Source organism: Erythrolamprus reginae, chromosome 3 (assembly GCF_031021105.1).
Source record: "Erythrolamprus reginae isolate rEryReg1 chromosome 3, rEryReg1.hap1, whole genome shotgun sequence".
In the NCBI taxonomy this organism is placed as follows: Eukaryota; Metazoa; Chordata; class Lepidosauria; order Squamata; family Dipsadidae; genus Erythrolamprus; species Erythrolamprus reginae.
In genome coordinates this window covers 85,155,769-85,170,550 of record NC_091952.1, presented here as the reverse complement: position 1 = coordinate 85,170,550, position 14,782 = coordinate 85,155,769, and the positions used below count along the sequence as shown (strand labels likewise).

Here is a 14,782-nt window from a genome sequence, read left to right as displayed (position 1 = left end):
TATGGCATCCCTCCTTGTGTTCCTTGATTTTTCAAGGGTTTTTGATACGATCTCCTATGGCAGGGTTAGGCAAAGTTGGCTCTTCTATGACATGTGGACTTCAACTCCCAAAATTACTGAGTTAGCCTGATTGGCTCAGGAATTCTGGGAGTTGAAGTCCACAAGTCATAGAAGAACCAACTTTGCCTACCCCTGTGCTATGGTATTCTTGTGTTCTAAAAGCTGGGAGTGGAGGGATCACTTTGTTACAATAGTTCACATCCTTTCTTAGTGGTTTGTTCAGGTCAATATTAGAAGAGAAACAGGGCCCACATGTCTTCATTTGTGGAGTACATGGGGTTCAGAGCTCCTATTTATGACTGATATGAAACTTTTAGGTAAGGTCAGTTTGCGGTTCAGTGTAAGCATTCTGCGAATGATCCCAAAGATACATCTCAACTCCAAGTTGTGCAGGTGATGCTGTCAATGTCCTGGCCCATTATCTAGAAGCTGTTTGCATAGAAAAGAGGACAAACAGACTTTGGCTCAATCCTGACAAGATTTGTGTTGAAGACTTTTGATCTTGGATGAGGTTGCACTTTCCCGTTCAAGATTGTTATCTACATTGAAGGTCCTCCCAGACCTACAGCTACTGCTCAAAGAGAAAGTGATAGCTATGGCCAGGCTGGCATTTGCACAGGTTTATCTTGAGCATCAAGATAAATGTGTATGTCTTGCTTTTAAATAAGGGTTTTTTAGATATTTTAATTATTAGATTTCTTATTGTATATTGTTTTTTTACTATTGCTGTGAGCCGCCCCGAGTCTATGGAGAGGGGTGGCATACAAATCTAAATAATAATAATAATAATAATAATAATAATAATAATAATAATAATAGGAGACAGCAGAATTGAGGAGAAGCAGCTAGAGAAATTACTGAAATATGAAGATCTAAAAATCGAGCTGCAATGACTCTGGAATAAGCCAGTGAAAGTGGTCCCAGTGGTACTTGGCACGCTGGGTGCAGTACCAAAGGATCTCAGCAGACATTTGAAAACCATCAGAATTGACAAAATCTCCATCTGTCAATTGCAAAAGGCCGCTTTACTGGGATCGGCAAACATAATTCGTCACTATATCACGCAGTCCTAGGTGCTTGGGAAGCGCCCGACTGGTGATGAAATACGAAATCCAGCATAGTGATCTCGTTTGCTGTGTTGTACTGACATAATAATAACAATAATAATAATAATAATAATAATAATAATAATAATAATAATAATAATGGCATTGGACCAGAATACCTCCGGAACTGCCTTCTACCGCACGAATCCCAGCGGCCGATAAGGTCCCACAGAGTTGGCCTTCTCCGGGTCCCGTCAACCAAACAATGTCGTTTGGCAGGCCCCAGGGGAAAAGCCTTCTCTGTGGTGGCCCTGACCCTCTGGAATCAACTCCCCCCAGAGATTAGAACGGCCCCCAGCCTCCTTGTCTTTCGCAAATTACTCAAGACCCACCTATATCGCCAGGCATGGGGGAAGTGAGACACCCTCCCCCAGGCTTTTATATTTTATGTTTGGTATGTATGTGTTGTATGGTTTTAATTGCTGGGATTTTATATATGTTTTATTTTTAATATTAGATTTGTTTCACTGTTATATTGTTTCTATTATTGTTGTGAGCCGCCCCGAGTCTTTAGAGAGGGGCAGCATACAATTCTAATAAATAATAATAATAATAATAATAATAATAATAATAATCAGTTGTGCCCTTTCCTCACCTGGGAGTCCATCACATATGGCCTGATAGATATTATTGCGATGCAATCTAATGAGACTGCCCTTTGAAGATGCCCTCCAAAAGGTACAGCTGGTTCAAAATGCAGCAGCCAAGCAATAATGGCCACTTCTCTGGTTGTGAGCAGGGAAGAGTTTGTATGATCCCAATCAGGGGTGGGTTGTGGGTCATTTTGCTACTGGCTTCCTCAGGGTCACACCAGGCGCGTGTGCATGCCCACAGCAATTAAAAACTAGCTTCTGCACATGTGCAGAAGCAAAATCCAAGATGGCAGCGCCCACAGACCGACACCAACTGAACTGGCTCCATGACATCATCACTAGTTTCCTAATGGTTCTAAAGAACCAGTTAGAACTGGTAAGAACTCACCTCTGATCCCAGTCTCCCACTAGAAACAGTGACAGTTGAGAATGGCAACCTGGTTCATAATGCAGCAACGGTGATATTTTTGTCCTTGACTGAAAGAGTCTTTGTGTCCTGATCCAACATTCCTTTAAGTACGAGGATATATTCTTATGAAAATGTCTTATTTCAAAAGTGTGTCTCTTTGGTTTCACATAGACAGGGGGGAACCTCTCACCAATAATTCCCACTTAGAGCTGTCAGTTCTTGTTCAAGAACCTAATCGCATGGGCCTAACATTCCTGAATTAATTGTGCCAAATGTATTTCAGTGGATTTAGAATATGACACTTTAATTGTGACAGAGTGCAGAGATGGCCTTGACAAAGGTATGTAAGAGTCACTGAGACTTGATGAGAAAATAAATGCCAATTCAATCCTGGGAAAGGAAAGAACTTGAGAAATAGAAGAACGTTGCAATAGCTTCAGGTCTGAAGACCCAAAGTAAACCTGTCAGTACTATGAATATACTGGTAGGGTTGGTCAATATATGAATTAACCAGCAATGTAGGTTTGGAGGAAATAGTATAATATTACTTTAAGGGCTAGGCTGCAATAATGTTACTTTAAGAGCTAGGCTGCAATTAGCCATAAAAGAGAGACAGATGTGTTGCTCTCTGTCTCTATTGGATTGTATTGTGTTGTTGGTTGTTAGTGGCTAGTGCTTGATGATGCTTGCTATATTGCTGTGTGCTAATAATATTCTATATTGCTGTGTGCTAATAATATTCTATATTGCTGTATGCTAATAATATTCTATATTGCTGTGTGCTAAATATTGGTCTATGTACCTGCTGTGTGCAAAATGGTCTATGTACTTGCTGTGTGCTTAATATATTATATTATGATACTGTATGGAACTGTGTGTAATATTAACGGTTGGATATGTACGTATCCAGGGGTGGGCTACTGTCCGGATGGGGAGGAACACAGTGGTGTAGCGAAAATGGAGCACTACCCCAGAGCACCCAATTTGCACTGAAAGATGTTGAAAGAAAATGCAGGGTGTCCTGCATAAGCCATACCCACAGTGTGGTAGTAAAAAATTTAGTAGCCCTTCACTGTATGTAGCTGACTGTATATGCTGGTTAGTCTATTGTATACATTAATATTTATATGCTGGTTAGTCTATTGTGTACATTGTGAATAATATTTATACCTTTACAAGATTGGTCCCGTCAACTAAACAATGTCGTTTGGCGGGCCCCAGGGGAAGAGCCTTCTCTGTGGCGGCCCCGGCCCTCTGGAATCAACTTCCCCAGAGATTAGAACTGCCCCCACCCTCCTTGTCTTTCGTAAATTACTCAAGACTCACTTATATCACCAGGCATGGGGGAGTTGAGACACCTTTCCCCCAGGCTTCTTTATATTTTGTTTCATGTTTGGTTTGAATGTGCTGTTTGGTTTTTAAATATATGATAGGGTTTTATATGCTTCTTTTAATATTAGATTTGTTTTGCTATAATATTGTTTTTATTGTTGTGAGCCGCCCCGAGTCTTCGGAGAGGGGCGGCATACAAATCTAATTAATAATAATAATAATAATAATAATAATAATAATAATAATAATAATAATAATAATAATTGGTCTGTATTAGTGACTGAACATCCATCACTGCCACATATACTCTGTTTGAAGTTTGTTATTCTAACAAAACCTACATTTTCAGCTGTTCCATAAGTTTAAACAGTCACTGAAAAAGGCAGGCCAGTTAAGCAAGTAAGATAGACAATCTGTCTGTAACCATGTTACCTAAATTTCAGATTCTGTGTCTCACTTTAGCTAATTGAGTTTAATTATAAAAAAGCTTTTCATTTCACTACTCTATTGCTCAATAATCAAATTTCCTTTTCCACAAGCCTCTTGACATCCAATTATTTTCTATGACAAGGGACTGTGTTGTTTGCTGAGCACTTCATATGGGTGTGTCTCACAGTACCTTGTAACAGATTGCATCACTTTCGTAGAAGTATCTTTCAGCGTGTCTTTCAAGTTATCCTTTAAGTTGCTGAAGAGTCTCCCTGCGCCACCTTTCACCATGTCCAATAGTCCTCCCCCATAGCTAGACTCCATGTCGGGAGATGAGGCACCTTGAAAGAAGGAAAAGGAGACTCCATAAACCAAAAGCATTGGGGTGGGGAAAAACACCCCAAGAAATGAAACCACTACAGCAAATTTTAGCTCAGTTACACTGTTGTACTTATTAGAAAGAGATGAGAAAACAGAGGCATTCGGAGCAACCAAGGTAACCCATGGTATGACAAAAACAGAACACAACGACATTATTGTCCTGTTAAAACAAGATGTATTGGCACTGACTATTTCTTGTTTTTCTTTCCCAGTTAGAGCTGGAAAAAGATGAAACTGATCTGAGACAAGAATAAGCAACAACAGGAAACAGGCACAGCAGGAATAGGTTTAGATAAGGCGATCTGTCAACGGATTGCGTTAGTTTTAGAGGTCCTGAAAGAGTTCCCGGACAAATGGATACATTTGAATCATAACATCCCAATGTAGTGATTTCTATCCACAGAACCTCACATCGCAAGTGAAGTTGAACTTTCTTACTTTTCTTTTTTTGAAAGTGTGATATTTTACAGTGGCTTTGAATCACAAGCAAGTAGTAACTTTTACAAAAGGTTCCTACAGTAAAAAGAAGTCCGATGGAGCGATCTGGACCTGCAGGGAGCTTTTGGGATCCTCCTTTGTCAAAGGTCAGATCAAGCTTTGATTACCATGGATACTGCTCTGCCAATCCATTGAGGAGGGGCCACACCCATTAGACTGATCCAATCGGTGGTGACTAGGGAGAAAGATCCCGCCCTCATCCCCTACTGTGTGGAGTACAACTGGAATTGGTGCTCCCTGTGTTTGTATTCAACAATTACATGAGGCCACTGGGTGAAGTCATTTGTTATGATGGAATGAGGTATCAGTACACTGATGATACTCAGTTATAGATATCTGTCCTAGCAAACTAAATAATACTGTGGATGCCATTGTGGGTGTACCTAGGTACACCAATATTACACCAACATCCTGTGTGCTGCACTGGCTTCCAATTGGTCTCTGGTCACAATTCAAGGTGTTGGTTATTACCTATAAAGCCCTACATGGCATTGGACCAGAATATCTACAGGACCGCCTTCTGCCACACTGGTCCCACAGAGTTGGCCTTCTCCGGGTCCCATCAACTAAACCAGTGTTTCCCAACCTTGGCAACTTGAAGATATCTGGACTTCAACTCCCAGAATTCCCCAGCCAGCAAATGTTGGCTGGGGGATTCTGGGAGTTGGATATCTTCAAGTTGTCAAGGTTGGGAAACACTGGACTAAACAATGCCATCTGGCGGGACCCATGGGAAGAGCCTTCTCTGTGGTGTCCCCGGCCCTCTGAAATCAGCTCCCCCCCCCGAAGATTTGAATTTCCCCCACCCTCCCCGTCTTCAGCAAGATGTTAAAGACCCACTTATGTTGCCAGGCATGGGGGGACTGCTTCTGCTGACTATAGCACTTGAGAATGGTATGATTGTGTAGTATTGGTTGTTTTTTAATATTAGGGGTTTTAACTTTAGTTTTCAGTAATATTAGATTTGTATCAGTGTTTATTGCATTTTATTGTTGTTGTGAGCCGTCCTCGGGGCGGCATACAAATCTAATAAATTATCATTTTCATTATCATTATCATTATTACTACTACTACTACATAGCTTAGGACTGGACTACTTATGGGACCATCTCTTGCCGCATACCTCCCAGCGACCAATGAGAGCCCACAGAATTGGCCTTGTTTGGGTCCCATCAACTAAGCAGTGTCAATTGGCAGCCCCACGGGGGAGGGCCTGCCCCGGCACTTTGGAACCAACTACCCCCCAAGGTCTCCACCCTATTTACTTCCCCAAAGGCCTTGAAAACCTGGCTCTGCTGGCAGACCTGGGAGCCATAAGAACTGACACTTCTTAACTTAGCAGACAGGAAGGGGCGTGGTTTTGTGTGCTGCCTGCATCCCACAGATGGGGCTTTGCCTGCTTATTGCTGCTGGCATGCCACGGACCAGTTCCAGTCCATGGACAGGGGGTTAGGAGCCCCTGCAAAAGATCTCCGGAACCACCTGCTACCGCACGAATCCCAGCGACCGATAAGGTCCCACAGAGTTGCCCTTCTCCAGGTCCCATCAATGTCTAAACTAAACAATGTCATTTGGCAGGCCCCAGGGGAAGAGCCTTCTCTGTGGCGGCCCCGGCCCTCTGGAATCAACTCCCCCCTGGGGATTAGAATTGTCCCCACCCTCCTTGTCTTTTGTAAACTACTCAAGACCCACCTATACCGCCAGGCATGGGGGAGTTGAGACACCTTTCCCCCAGGCTCTTTATATTTTATGTTTGGTAAGTATGTGCTGTTTGGTTTTTAAATACGATAGGGTTTTATATGCTTCTTTTTAAATATTAGATTTGTTTCGCTATAATATTGTTTTTTATTATTGTTGTGAGCCGCCCCGAGTCTTCGGAGAGGGGCGGCTTACAAATCTAATAAATTATTATTATTATTATTATTATTATCTCGCAAAAAATGGCATGTCACACTGATCCCATCAAATAGGGAGCTTTGCTTGGCGGATCCCTACTTTATGGAACATTCTTCCCCTGAAAGCCAGTCTGACCTTATCTATTTTAAATTTTCAGTAGTGCCTCAAGATCTGGTTATGTCATCAGGCCTGAGGACCATAGTGGTGAAATCTTGAGATGGCTTCCGTGTAATTAGCAACTGTTTTTTGCTATATATGGTATATATATATATAGGGGGGTTTGCCTATTATAACATTTTTAAACATAACAATGTTAACATTTGTCAGCATACATAGCCGTTAGCTTTGTTGTACACCACTCAGTCACTTGTCTGGGAAACAGCAGACTTGGATAAAATAAATAAATATCAGTCTGCAAAATTAAATAGCTCTCTGTCTATCAGGCCATAGACATACACCATATCTGTGGCATCACGCATTTCAGGAAATGAAATCACTATTTATTCAGGGCATTAGGAAATACTGTCCAATTGAATTAAGTGAAGAAATGCCGCTCTGAGATATATTTAGGCCCACTTTTTGCCTCTATAATTCAAGGATAATTTACTATTTGCCAAAATTTGACTGGATGAAAATGAATCTGAATCACCACTCTAAGGAAATAGCTTCATTGATGAGAATAATAACATTTCATCTCTTTTAATGGGTTTTTGTTAGAGGAAGATTTTTTTTCCAGGACATCGCTTTGAAATTATTTGTTTGAAAGAAGTTGTTGGGGTTGTTTTGTCAAAAGGCAAGTAAGCAAAAGGAGATAAAATTCTCCCAAAACAAATGAATAGGAATATGGTTTCATTTATCTGCATTTGGAAAAATTGCTTAATTCATGCCTCAGTACTGTATATCATATTTTAAACACATTATGCAAAAATGTAGCTCTCTAGAGAGGTTAATAATGTCAGGAAAGATGGAAGGAAAAAAAGGGTTTGTAATCAAGGATTTGATTACATTAAGGAAGAATATGCCTATTAAAGACCTAAAACAGTGGTTCTCAACCTGGGGGTCGGGATCCCTACGGGAGTCGAACAACCATTTCACAGGGAGATCATGGGGGGAAAGACAAATTTCCCATGGTGTTAAGAACTAAAGCTTCTATTCTGGCACCTTGGAACATATTTTTACAATCTGACCAATCAGGAGTTTACAGTGGGGGTATCCTTCTGACCTTCCTGCCAATCAGCTTAAAGCTCTGTTGGGAGAATTGGTGCTAGACTTATGGTTGGGAATCACCACAACATGAAGAACTGTACCTCGTGGCATTAGAAAGGTTGAGGACCACTGTCAACAACAACAATACAAGAGCACACAACAGATTCAAACTTAAAATTAACCGCTCCAAACTTCACTGTAAAAAATGCGACTTTAGTAATCGAGTTGTCGAAGCGTGGAACTGATTACCGGACTCCGTAGTGTCATCCCCTAACTCCCAACATTTTACCCTTACACTATCCATGATTGACCTCTCCAGATTTCTAAGAGGTCAGTAAGGGGCGTGCATAAGTGCACAAGCGTGTCTTCCGTCCCCTGTCATTGACATATTATATTCTTATATCTTCTCTTCTATTCTTTCTGTGATATATTCTACTACGAGTATATTTTCTGTAACCTTCATTGTGTATTGGACAAAATAAAAATAGATAGATAGATAGATAGATAGATAGATAGATAGATAGATAGATAGATAGATAGATAGATAAATAAATAAATAAATAAATAGTGGCAGGCCATCCTAAGAAAATCTATGTAGTTGATACCAAGTTGAAGGGACATAATTATTAACCATTCATGGATTTATACAATACGGAATTGCAGTTGTCAACTTCTATCCTTAAAACACATCCCTAATATTCATTTTATTGTTGTTCGTCTATACAAGAGTTTGCCATTCATTCTGATGGAACTATAATGCAGTGACTTGCTGCAGCTTTATTCAAATATCCAAGTGAGTATGCATCTTTGAATTTGGGCATTCATTACAAAAGAGAACAAAGCTGAAACCCTCATAGCTTTTTCATGAAGAATTGTGTAGCAACTTTCTCCCAGTGAATTATAATAGCTGCAATGGCAAATTACCATCTAACTTATTTATTCATTCATTTGTTTTATATAATTCCTACGCTGCTCCTATTATAAAACTGTCTATAGATAAAGATAAAAATGAAGCATTAAAAAAGCATAGGAGTAAAAACTATAAAATTATAATAAATATTAACTATATTAATTCTTTATGATGAATATTTAAGTAGTTTAGAAACAGAAATATTTCATCGTTTCAACTTACTGAAAAGATTATTCGGGGGCGGGGAATAGAAAGATTAGCAATTGTGCTGATTATTTTAATTTTGCATTTCACTAACATTTTCCTCAAACATTGCTCTCATTTAATTCTCCTTTATGCTTTCTCAAAATGGTGAACTGCATGTTCCTTAAACACATTTTCAAAATAGCAACCTTGAGAAAAACCAGATGTGCTTTGCGCTTTAAAATGCTACGTAAATTGCCATAATATAAAACACACTCAAGGGTGATATGAACCTAAATGAGAATGCTGTTATGACCAAAACTCTGTGGATGAGCTGATAATTTTATTCAGCTCCAGAAACAAAGAGACTTCAGAAATGGACTTTTCTCGTTTCAAATTGTCCAAGAGAACAGACAGACGAGATAGTGTTTAAGAGAGTGGCTTTTGTTTTCACAGATATGGAGATATCTCCCAGTTTCTTCATAAACAATTACTATGACATAAGAGATTTTAACTTCTAGAAATGGCCTTTTAAGAAAAGTTAAGGCCCTTTAGTATACTGAAAGTAATTTTAGTTAGTCAAGATTAGTTCTTCAGTCTAATGTTTTCTACATTTATCTATTTATGTATTTATTTGTCAAACATGTATTAGATCAGTGATTTTCAACCTTTTTTGAGCCGCGGCACATTTTTTACATTTACAAAATCCTGGGGCACACCACCAACCAAAATGACACAAAATGACACTCTAACACACTTCATATTATACATATAGTTCATAATATAGTTTCTAAATGTATTTATACTCACAGTGTGAAACCTGGGCCTGTTTCAATGAACACAAAAGGGATATCCTGGCAGGAATGGTAGTTTGGGGACTGCTGTGGTTAGCTCTGGCCCAGCTCCTGCCCCAAGGACTGTGGATGTGGGGGAGACATCCACATGCTACAGGCCTGTTTTGCCCCCCCCCCCGGTGGAATCTGCTGATGAAGGCTCCTCTGACCAAGAAGACATGAGTGACAGGGAGGAGGAGAGTGTGGCAGACAGCTCAGAAGGAGATCAATTATCTAGCTCCTCCTTGGATTCAGAACAAGAGTTAATGATACAGCCACGCATGCAGAGAGCGATGCATAGGCAACAACAACTGAGAGATTATTATCAAAGAAAATGAGGCCACCTGTGGTTGGGTGGGGCTGTGGTAATTAGTGAGGCTGCTATAAATAGCAGCCTGTGGGTTTGGCCATTGTGGAGGATTATCTGATCCTTGTGTTTCGTGACTGCTTTACTGATTTTGACCTTTTGTGTGCTGATTTTTCCCCGCTTTGAAACTAAACCAGAGCAAAGTGTGTTTCACTTTGTGAAAGAAGGAGGACTGTGAATTGCCTCACAGCTGCAAGCTAAGTATCACAGAACTGATAAGGGACTTGTACAAATTACCAGTTTGTTTGGAGACGACTGCTCTTTGCTATACCAAAAGAGGGCTTAGTTTAAGTGAATTTTCATTATAAAGAACATTGTTTTGAATTTTCAAATGTGTGTGTGTCTGAAATTTGTACCTGTGAATTTTTGGGAGGAGTCTACCAGAGAGCCCGACAGAACAGGAACCCATGTTTAATTTCCCCATGGCACACCTGACCATGTCTCACGGCACACTAGTGTGCCGCAGCACACTGGTTGAAAAACACTGTATTAGATAACAGATATAGGTATAAACATGGTTATTAATATATGAAATGGATACGAGTAAAAGGGAACATTAGGACAGAGATGGTGGGCATGTTAGTGCACTTATGCATGACCCTTACAAACCTCTTAGGAATGGGGTGAGGTCAACAGGCGATAGTTTAAGGTTAAAATTTTGGGGCTTTGGGGAAGAAACCACAGATTACCAACATCTGATAATTTTCTTAATATGAAGCTATTTTGAGTAACCTTAATATTTCTGGAAATGTTTAAAATGTAGGCAATGTTGAAATTCCACCTGTTTGATTTAATATGATGAGATGTTCATAATTCATAGACTGAGGAGCTAAACAGTTTGTTCCTGTGAGAATTTGCTTGAACATTAAAAGCAACCATTTCATCCATGCTTTCTATGTTCATTTTTAAAGATAAGAGTGTTTGGGAAGCTTTTTAATAACAATATCAATAGGAGCTAGACTTAGATGCCACTTCACAATGCTTTACAGCCCTCTCTAAGTAGTTTACACAATCAGCACATTGCCCCCAACATTCTGGATCTTCATTTTACCTTGGAAGGATGGAAGGCTGAGTCAACCATGAGCCGGTGAGAATTGAACTGCTGGAAGTTGGCAGAATTATCCTGCAATGCTGCATTCTAACTACTGCACCAGCACAGCTCTCTTAATATTCTCTCACTGCTGGCTCTTTCCAATGACATGCTTCAAACTAAAACTTTTTCCAGGGCCATGACTTAAAAAAAAAATCCTAGTCCACTTCAAAATATTTCAGCTCACTGAATCCTTACAATGAACAGATTGTCTTCACAATTTCAAGAATAAAAATAAATGTAAAATCATCTGTCTGGATTTTAAAATGTAATTCACAGCAAAATTTGGAAATCGGGTACAAACTGAGAAAGACTTAAGAACTGAGTTTAGAAGCAGCTTACTTTAAGTGGGTCAAGGATATGGGTTTATGATTTGGCTGAAACGCACTTTTTGTATCAGAACTCCTTGTTCTGAAAAATCCTGAGACACTGGTTTAACTCATCTCATTCCAACCTTTAACTATGTTGGATTATAAGTTACACACCTATTGATGAGCTGTTAGCTGACAATTGCTAGCATATACAATTGCTAGCATATACATATCTCTACTTACTTAACTCAACTTAATTCATTCCGTGACCAGATTCTTAAGTAGAAAAGTTTGTTAGAAGAAGCAATTTTTCTCATAGGAATCAATGTAAAAGCAAATAATGTGTGCGATTGGGGAAACCACAGGGAGGGTGGAGGCCCTGTTTCCTCCCAGGAGATTCCTAGATAGGCCCCATGGAGACTTCTCCCCACCTTTTCCGGCCCTGTTTCCTCCCAGGAGATTCCTAGAAAGGCCCCACGGAGGCTTATCCCTGCCTTTTCTGGCCCTGTAGATTCCTAGAGGCCCCACAGAGGCTTATCCCTGCTTTTCCGGCTCTGTTCTCCTTGCCTTTTCCGGCTCTGTTCCCTCCCAGGAGATTCCTAGAGAGGCCCCATGGAGGCTTCTCCCTGCCTTTTCCAGTTACAGTTTTGGAGGCTCGGGTTTTTAAGTGGAAAATGGTTCTTGAGAAGAGGCAAAAATAATCTTGAACACCCGATTCTTATCTAGAAAAGTTCGTAAGTAGAGGTGTTCGTATGTAGAGGTACCACTGTACCTTATAGCTGAAAATAAAGCAATTATTATGAAGATATTATATGTCTTCCTTCCCCATAAAAAGGACAATCCCAAGATAGTAAATACAGTGGATCTTATATGCTAGTAAGTTTCTCAGCAAATTTTAAAATCTAATTCCTCTATTTCCCAAATCTCTTTTCCGTATTTGCTGGGAAAGGTGGAGGGAGAGAGAAGAAGACAAGATGGATGGACTCAGTTACAATGATGCAATGGATGCACCATGGGAAATCCTAAAAAGTGTGCTAAGTATGCAATGAGATACTAAGAGGTGACATCAGTTTCATGGCACACAATCAACAAATCCAACATATTTGAACAGCTCAAGATCAGAATACGTTCATTTAATCCAATATAGGAGGACCTCATGTATCCTGAATTGATTTTCCCGAGGAACAATTCTATAAAGCGTTTTGTCAATATGCATTAGAACTGCATCACTGCTATCAGTGGAAATGTTCAGTTTTCATGCCTAAAATGAAATAAGCACTTCAGTATGTAAGAGGATACCTAGTTTGTACAACTGAATTATTTCTGTGTTGCCTTCAGTTTGCAGGAAACATGTTATTAGATGTAATAAAAGTGTGATTGGAAATGTGTGCCTTCATCATAAAAATGAAAGATTAATAGCGTATATATTAGCTACTAGGGCTGGAATTTCAGGGCCAATAAACACTATAGAAGAGCTCAGAACCGACATCTCTAAAAATGAGAATGGAGCTAAAATAAATGGAAATAATTTTTAAAAGGGAAAGCATCCTCATCTGACTTTTCAAGGGATAAATCTTGCAATGACGAATGCTTGAATGAGGAACAATTTACAGTCTTAGAAATGCTTCTATTGCATTTATTAAGTGTGAATGTTACTGAAATCTATAATGAATGTTCGGAAACTTCAGATCGTGCAGAATGCAGCTGCGAGAGCAATCATGGGCTTCTCTAAGTATGCCCATGTTACTCCAACATTTCGCAGTCTGCACTGGTTGCCGATCAGTTTCCGGTCACAATTCAAAGTGTTGGTTATGACCTATAAAGCCCTACAAGGCATCGGACCAGAATATCTTCGGGACCGCCTTCTGCCACACGAATCCCAGTGACCGGTTAGGTCCCACAGAGTGGGCCTTCTCCGAGTCCCGTCAACTAAACAATGTTGCCTGGCGGGACCCAGGGGAAGAGCCTTCTCTGTGGTGGCTCCGACCCTCTGGAACCAGCTCCCCCCAGAGATTAGGATTGCCGACACCCTCCTTGCCTTTCGGAAACTCCTTAAAACCCACCTCTGCGTCAGGCATGGGGGAATTGAAACATCTCCCCCTTGCCCATGTAGTTTCTGTGTATGATTCGATTGTGTGCTTGTTTTTTATATATTGGGGGTTCTTTTGGATTTTTAAACCTAAAACTGTAATTTAGATTGCTAAATATTAGATTTGTTACTATGTATTGTTTTTACCATTGTTGTGAGCCGCCCCGAGTTTATGGGGAGGGGAGGCATATAAATCCAATAAACCTAATCTAATCTAATACTTGCTTTTACAAAAGTCTCTCAGCCCTGGACTGTCCGATGGCCTGGAGCTGCTATTCGGGTGGGGGAGGAATGGTAGTGTGCGCGCAGGCATCAACGCCCTTGGGTCCTGATGGGGTGGAGCCACTATCCAAGACACAAACTATGTCCTGCATCACTTCGCTCCTGCATCTATGGGGCTGCCATTTGGTTAACAGGGCCCAGGCTTTATCTGGCTGTTTGCTCCTGTATCCATGGAGCTGCTGCCTGGCTAGTGGGGTCTAGACTTTACCCAACTGTAACAGCTGATCATTGAAGCATGGGTGGAAGTGGGAAACTGAACAGGATAGGCCAGAATGGGAGGCTAGGGGCGTGGCCGGACTGCCGTATTAGCAGCAAGCAGTGGGTCGGAGGGGAGGGGTGTACACAGAAGGGAGGTGGAACACAATATAAGGGGAGGGTGAACTAACCACGGTAGCACAAACTTTGATTCCATTTGGATAGAAACATAGAAGACTGACGGAAGAAAAAGACCTCATGGTCCATCTAGTCTGCCCTTAGACTACTTCCTGTATTTTATCTTAGGATGGATATAGGTTTATCCCAGGCATGTTTAAATTGAATTACTGTGGAGTTACCAACCACATCTGCTGGAAGTTTGTTCCAAGCATCTATTACTCTTTCAGTAAATAATATTTTCTCACGTTGCTTCTGATCTTTCGTCCAACTAATCTCAGATTGTGCCCCCTTGGTCTTGTGCTCACTTTCCTATTAAAAACACTTCACCCCTGAACCTTATTTAACCCTTTAACATATTTAAATGTTTCGATCATGTCTTCCCCTTTCCCTTCGGTCTTCCAGATCGTGCAGAATGCAGCTGTGAGAGCAATT

The 14,782-nt window shown here is 40.5% G+C and overlaps 1 protein-coding gene across 7 annotated transcripts in view; it reads right to left on the bottom strand.

Annotated features, from left to right (window-relative positions):
- DNAJC6 (DnaJ heat shock protein family (Hsp40) member C6) overlaps positions 1 to 14,782 on the bottom strand; it is a 96,754-nt gene that overhangs the window by 59,593 nt on the left and 22,379 nt on the right. For all 7 annotated transcript variants that reach the window (XM_070746087.1, XM_070746082.1, XM_070746086.1 and 4 more), the window contains one exon: positions 4,120 to 4,270. In XM_070746087.1, the coding sequence (XP_070602188.1) occupies positions 4,120 to 4,270 (151 nt within the window). The remainder of the gene's footprint in view (positions 1 to 4,119; positions 4,271 to 14,782) is intronic.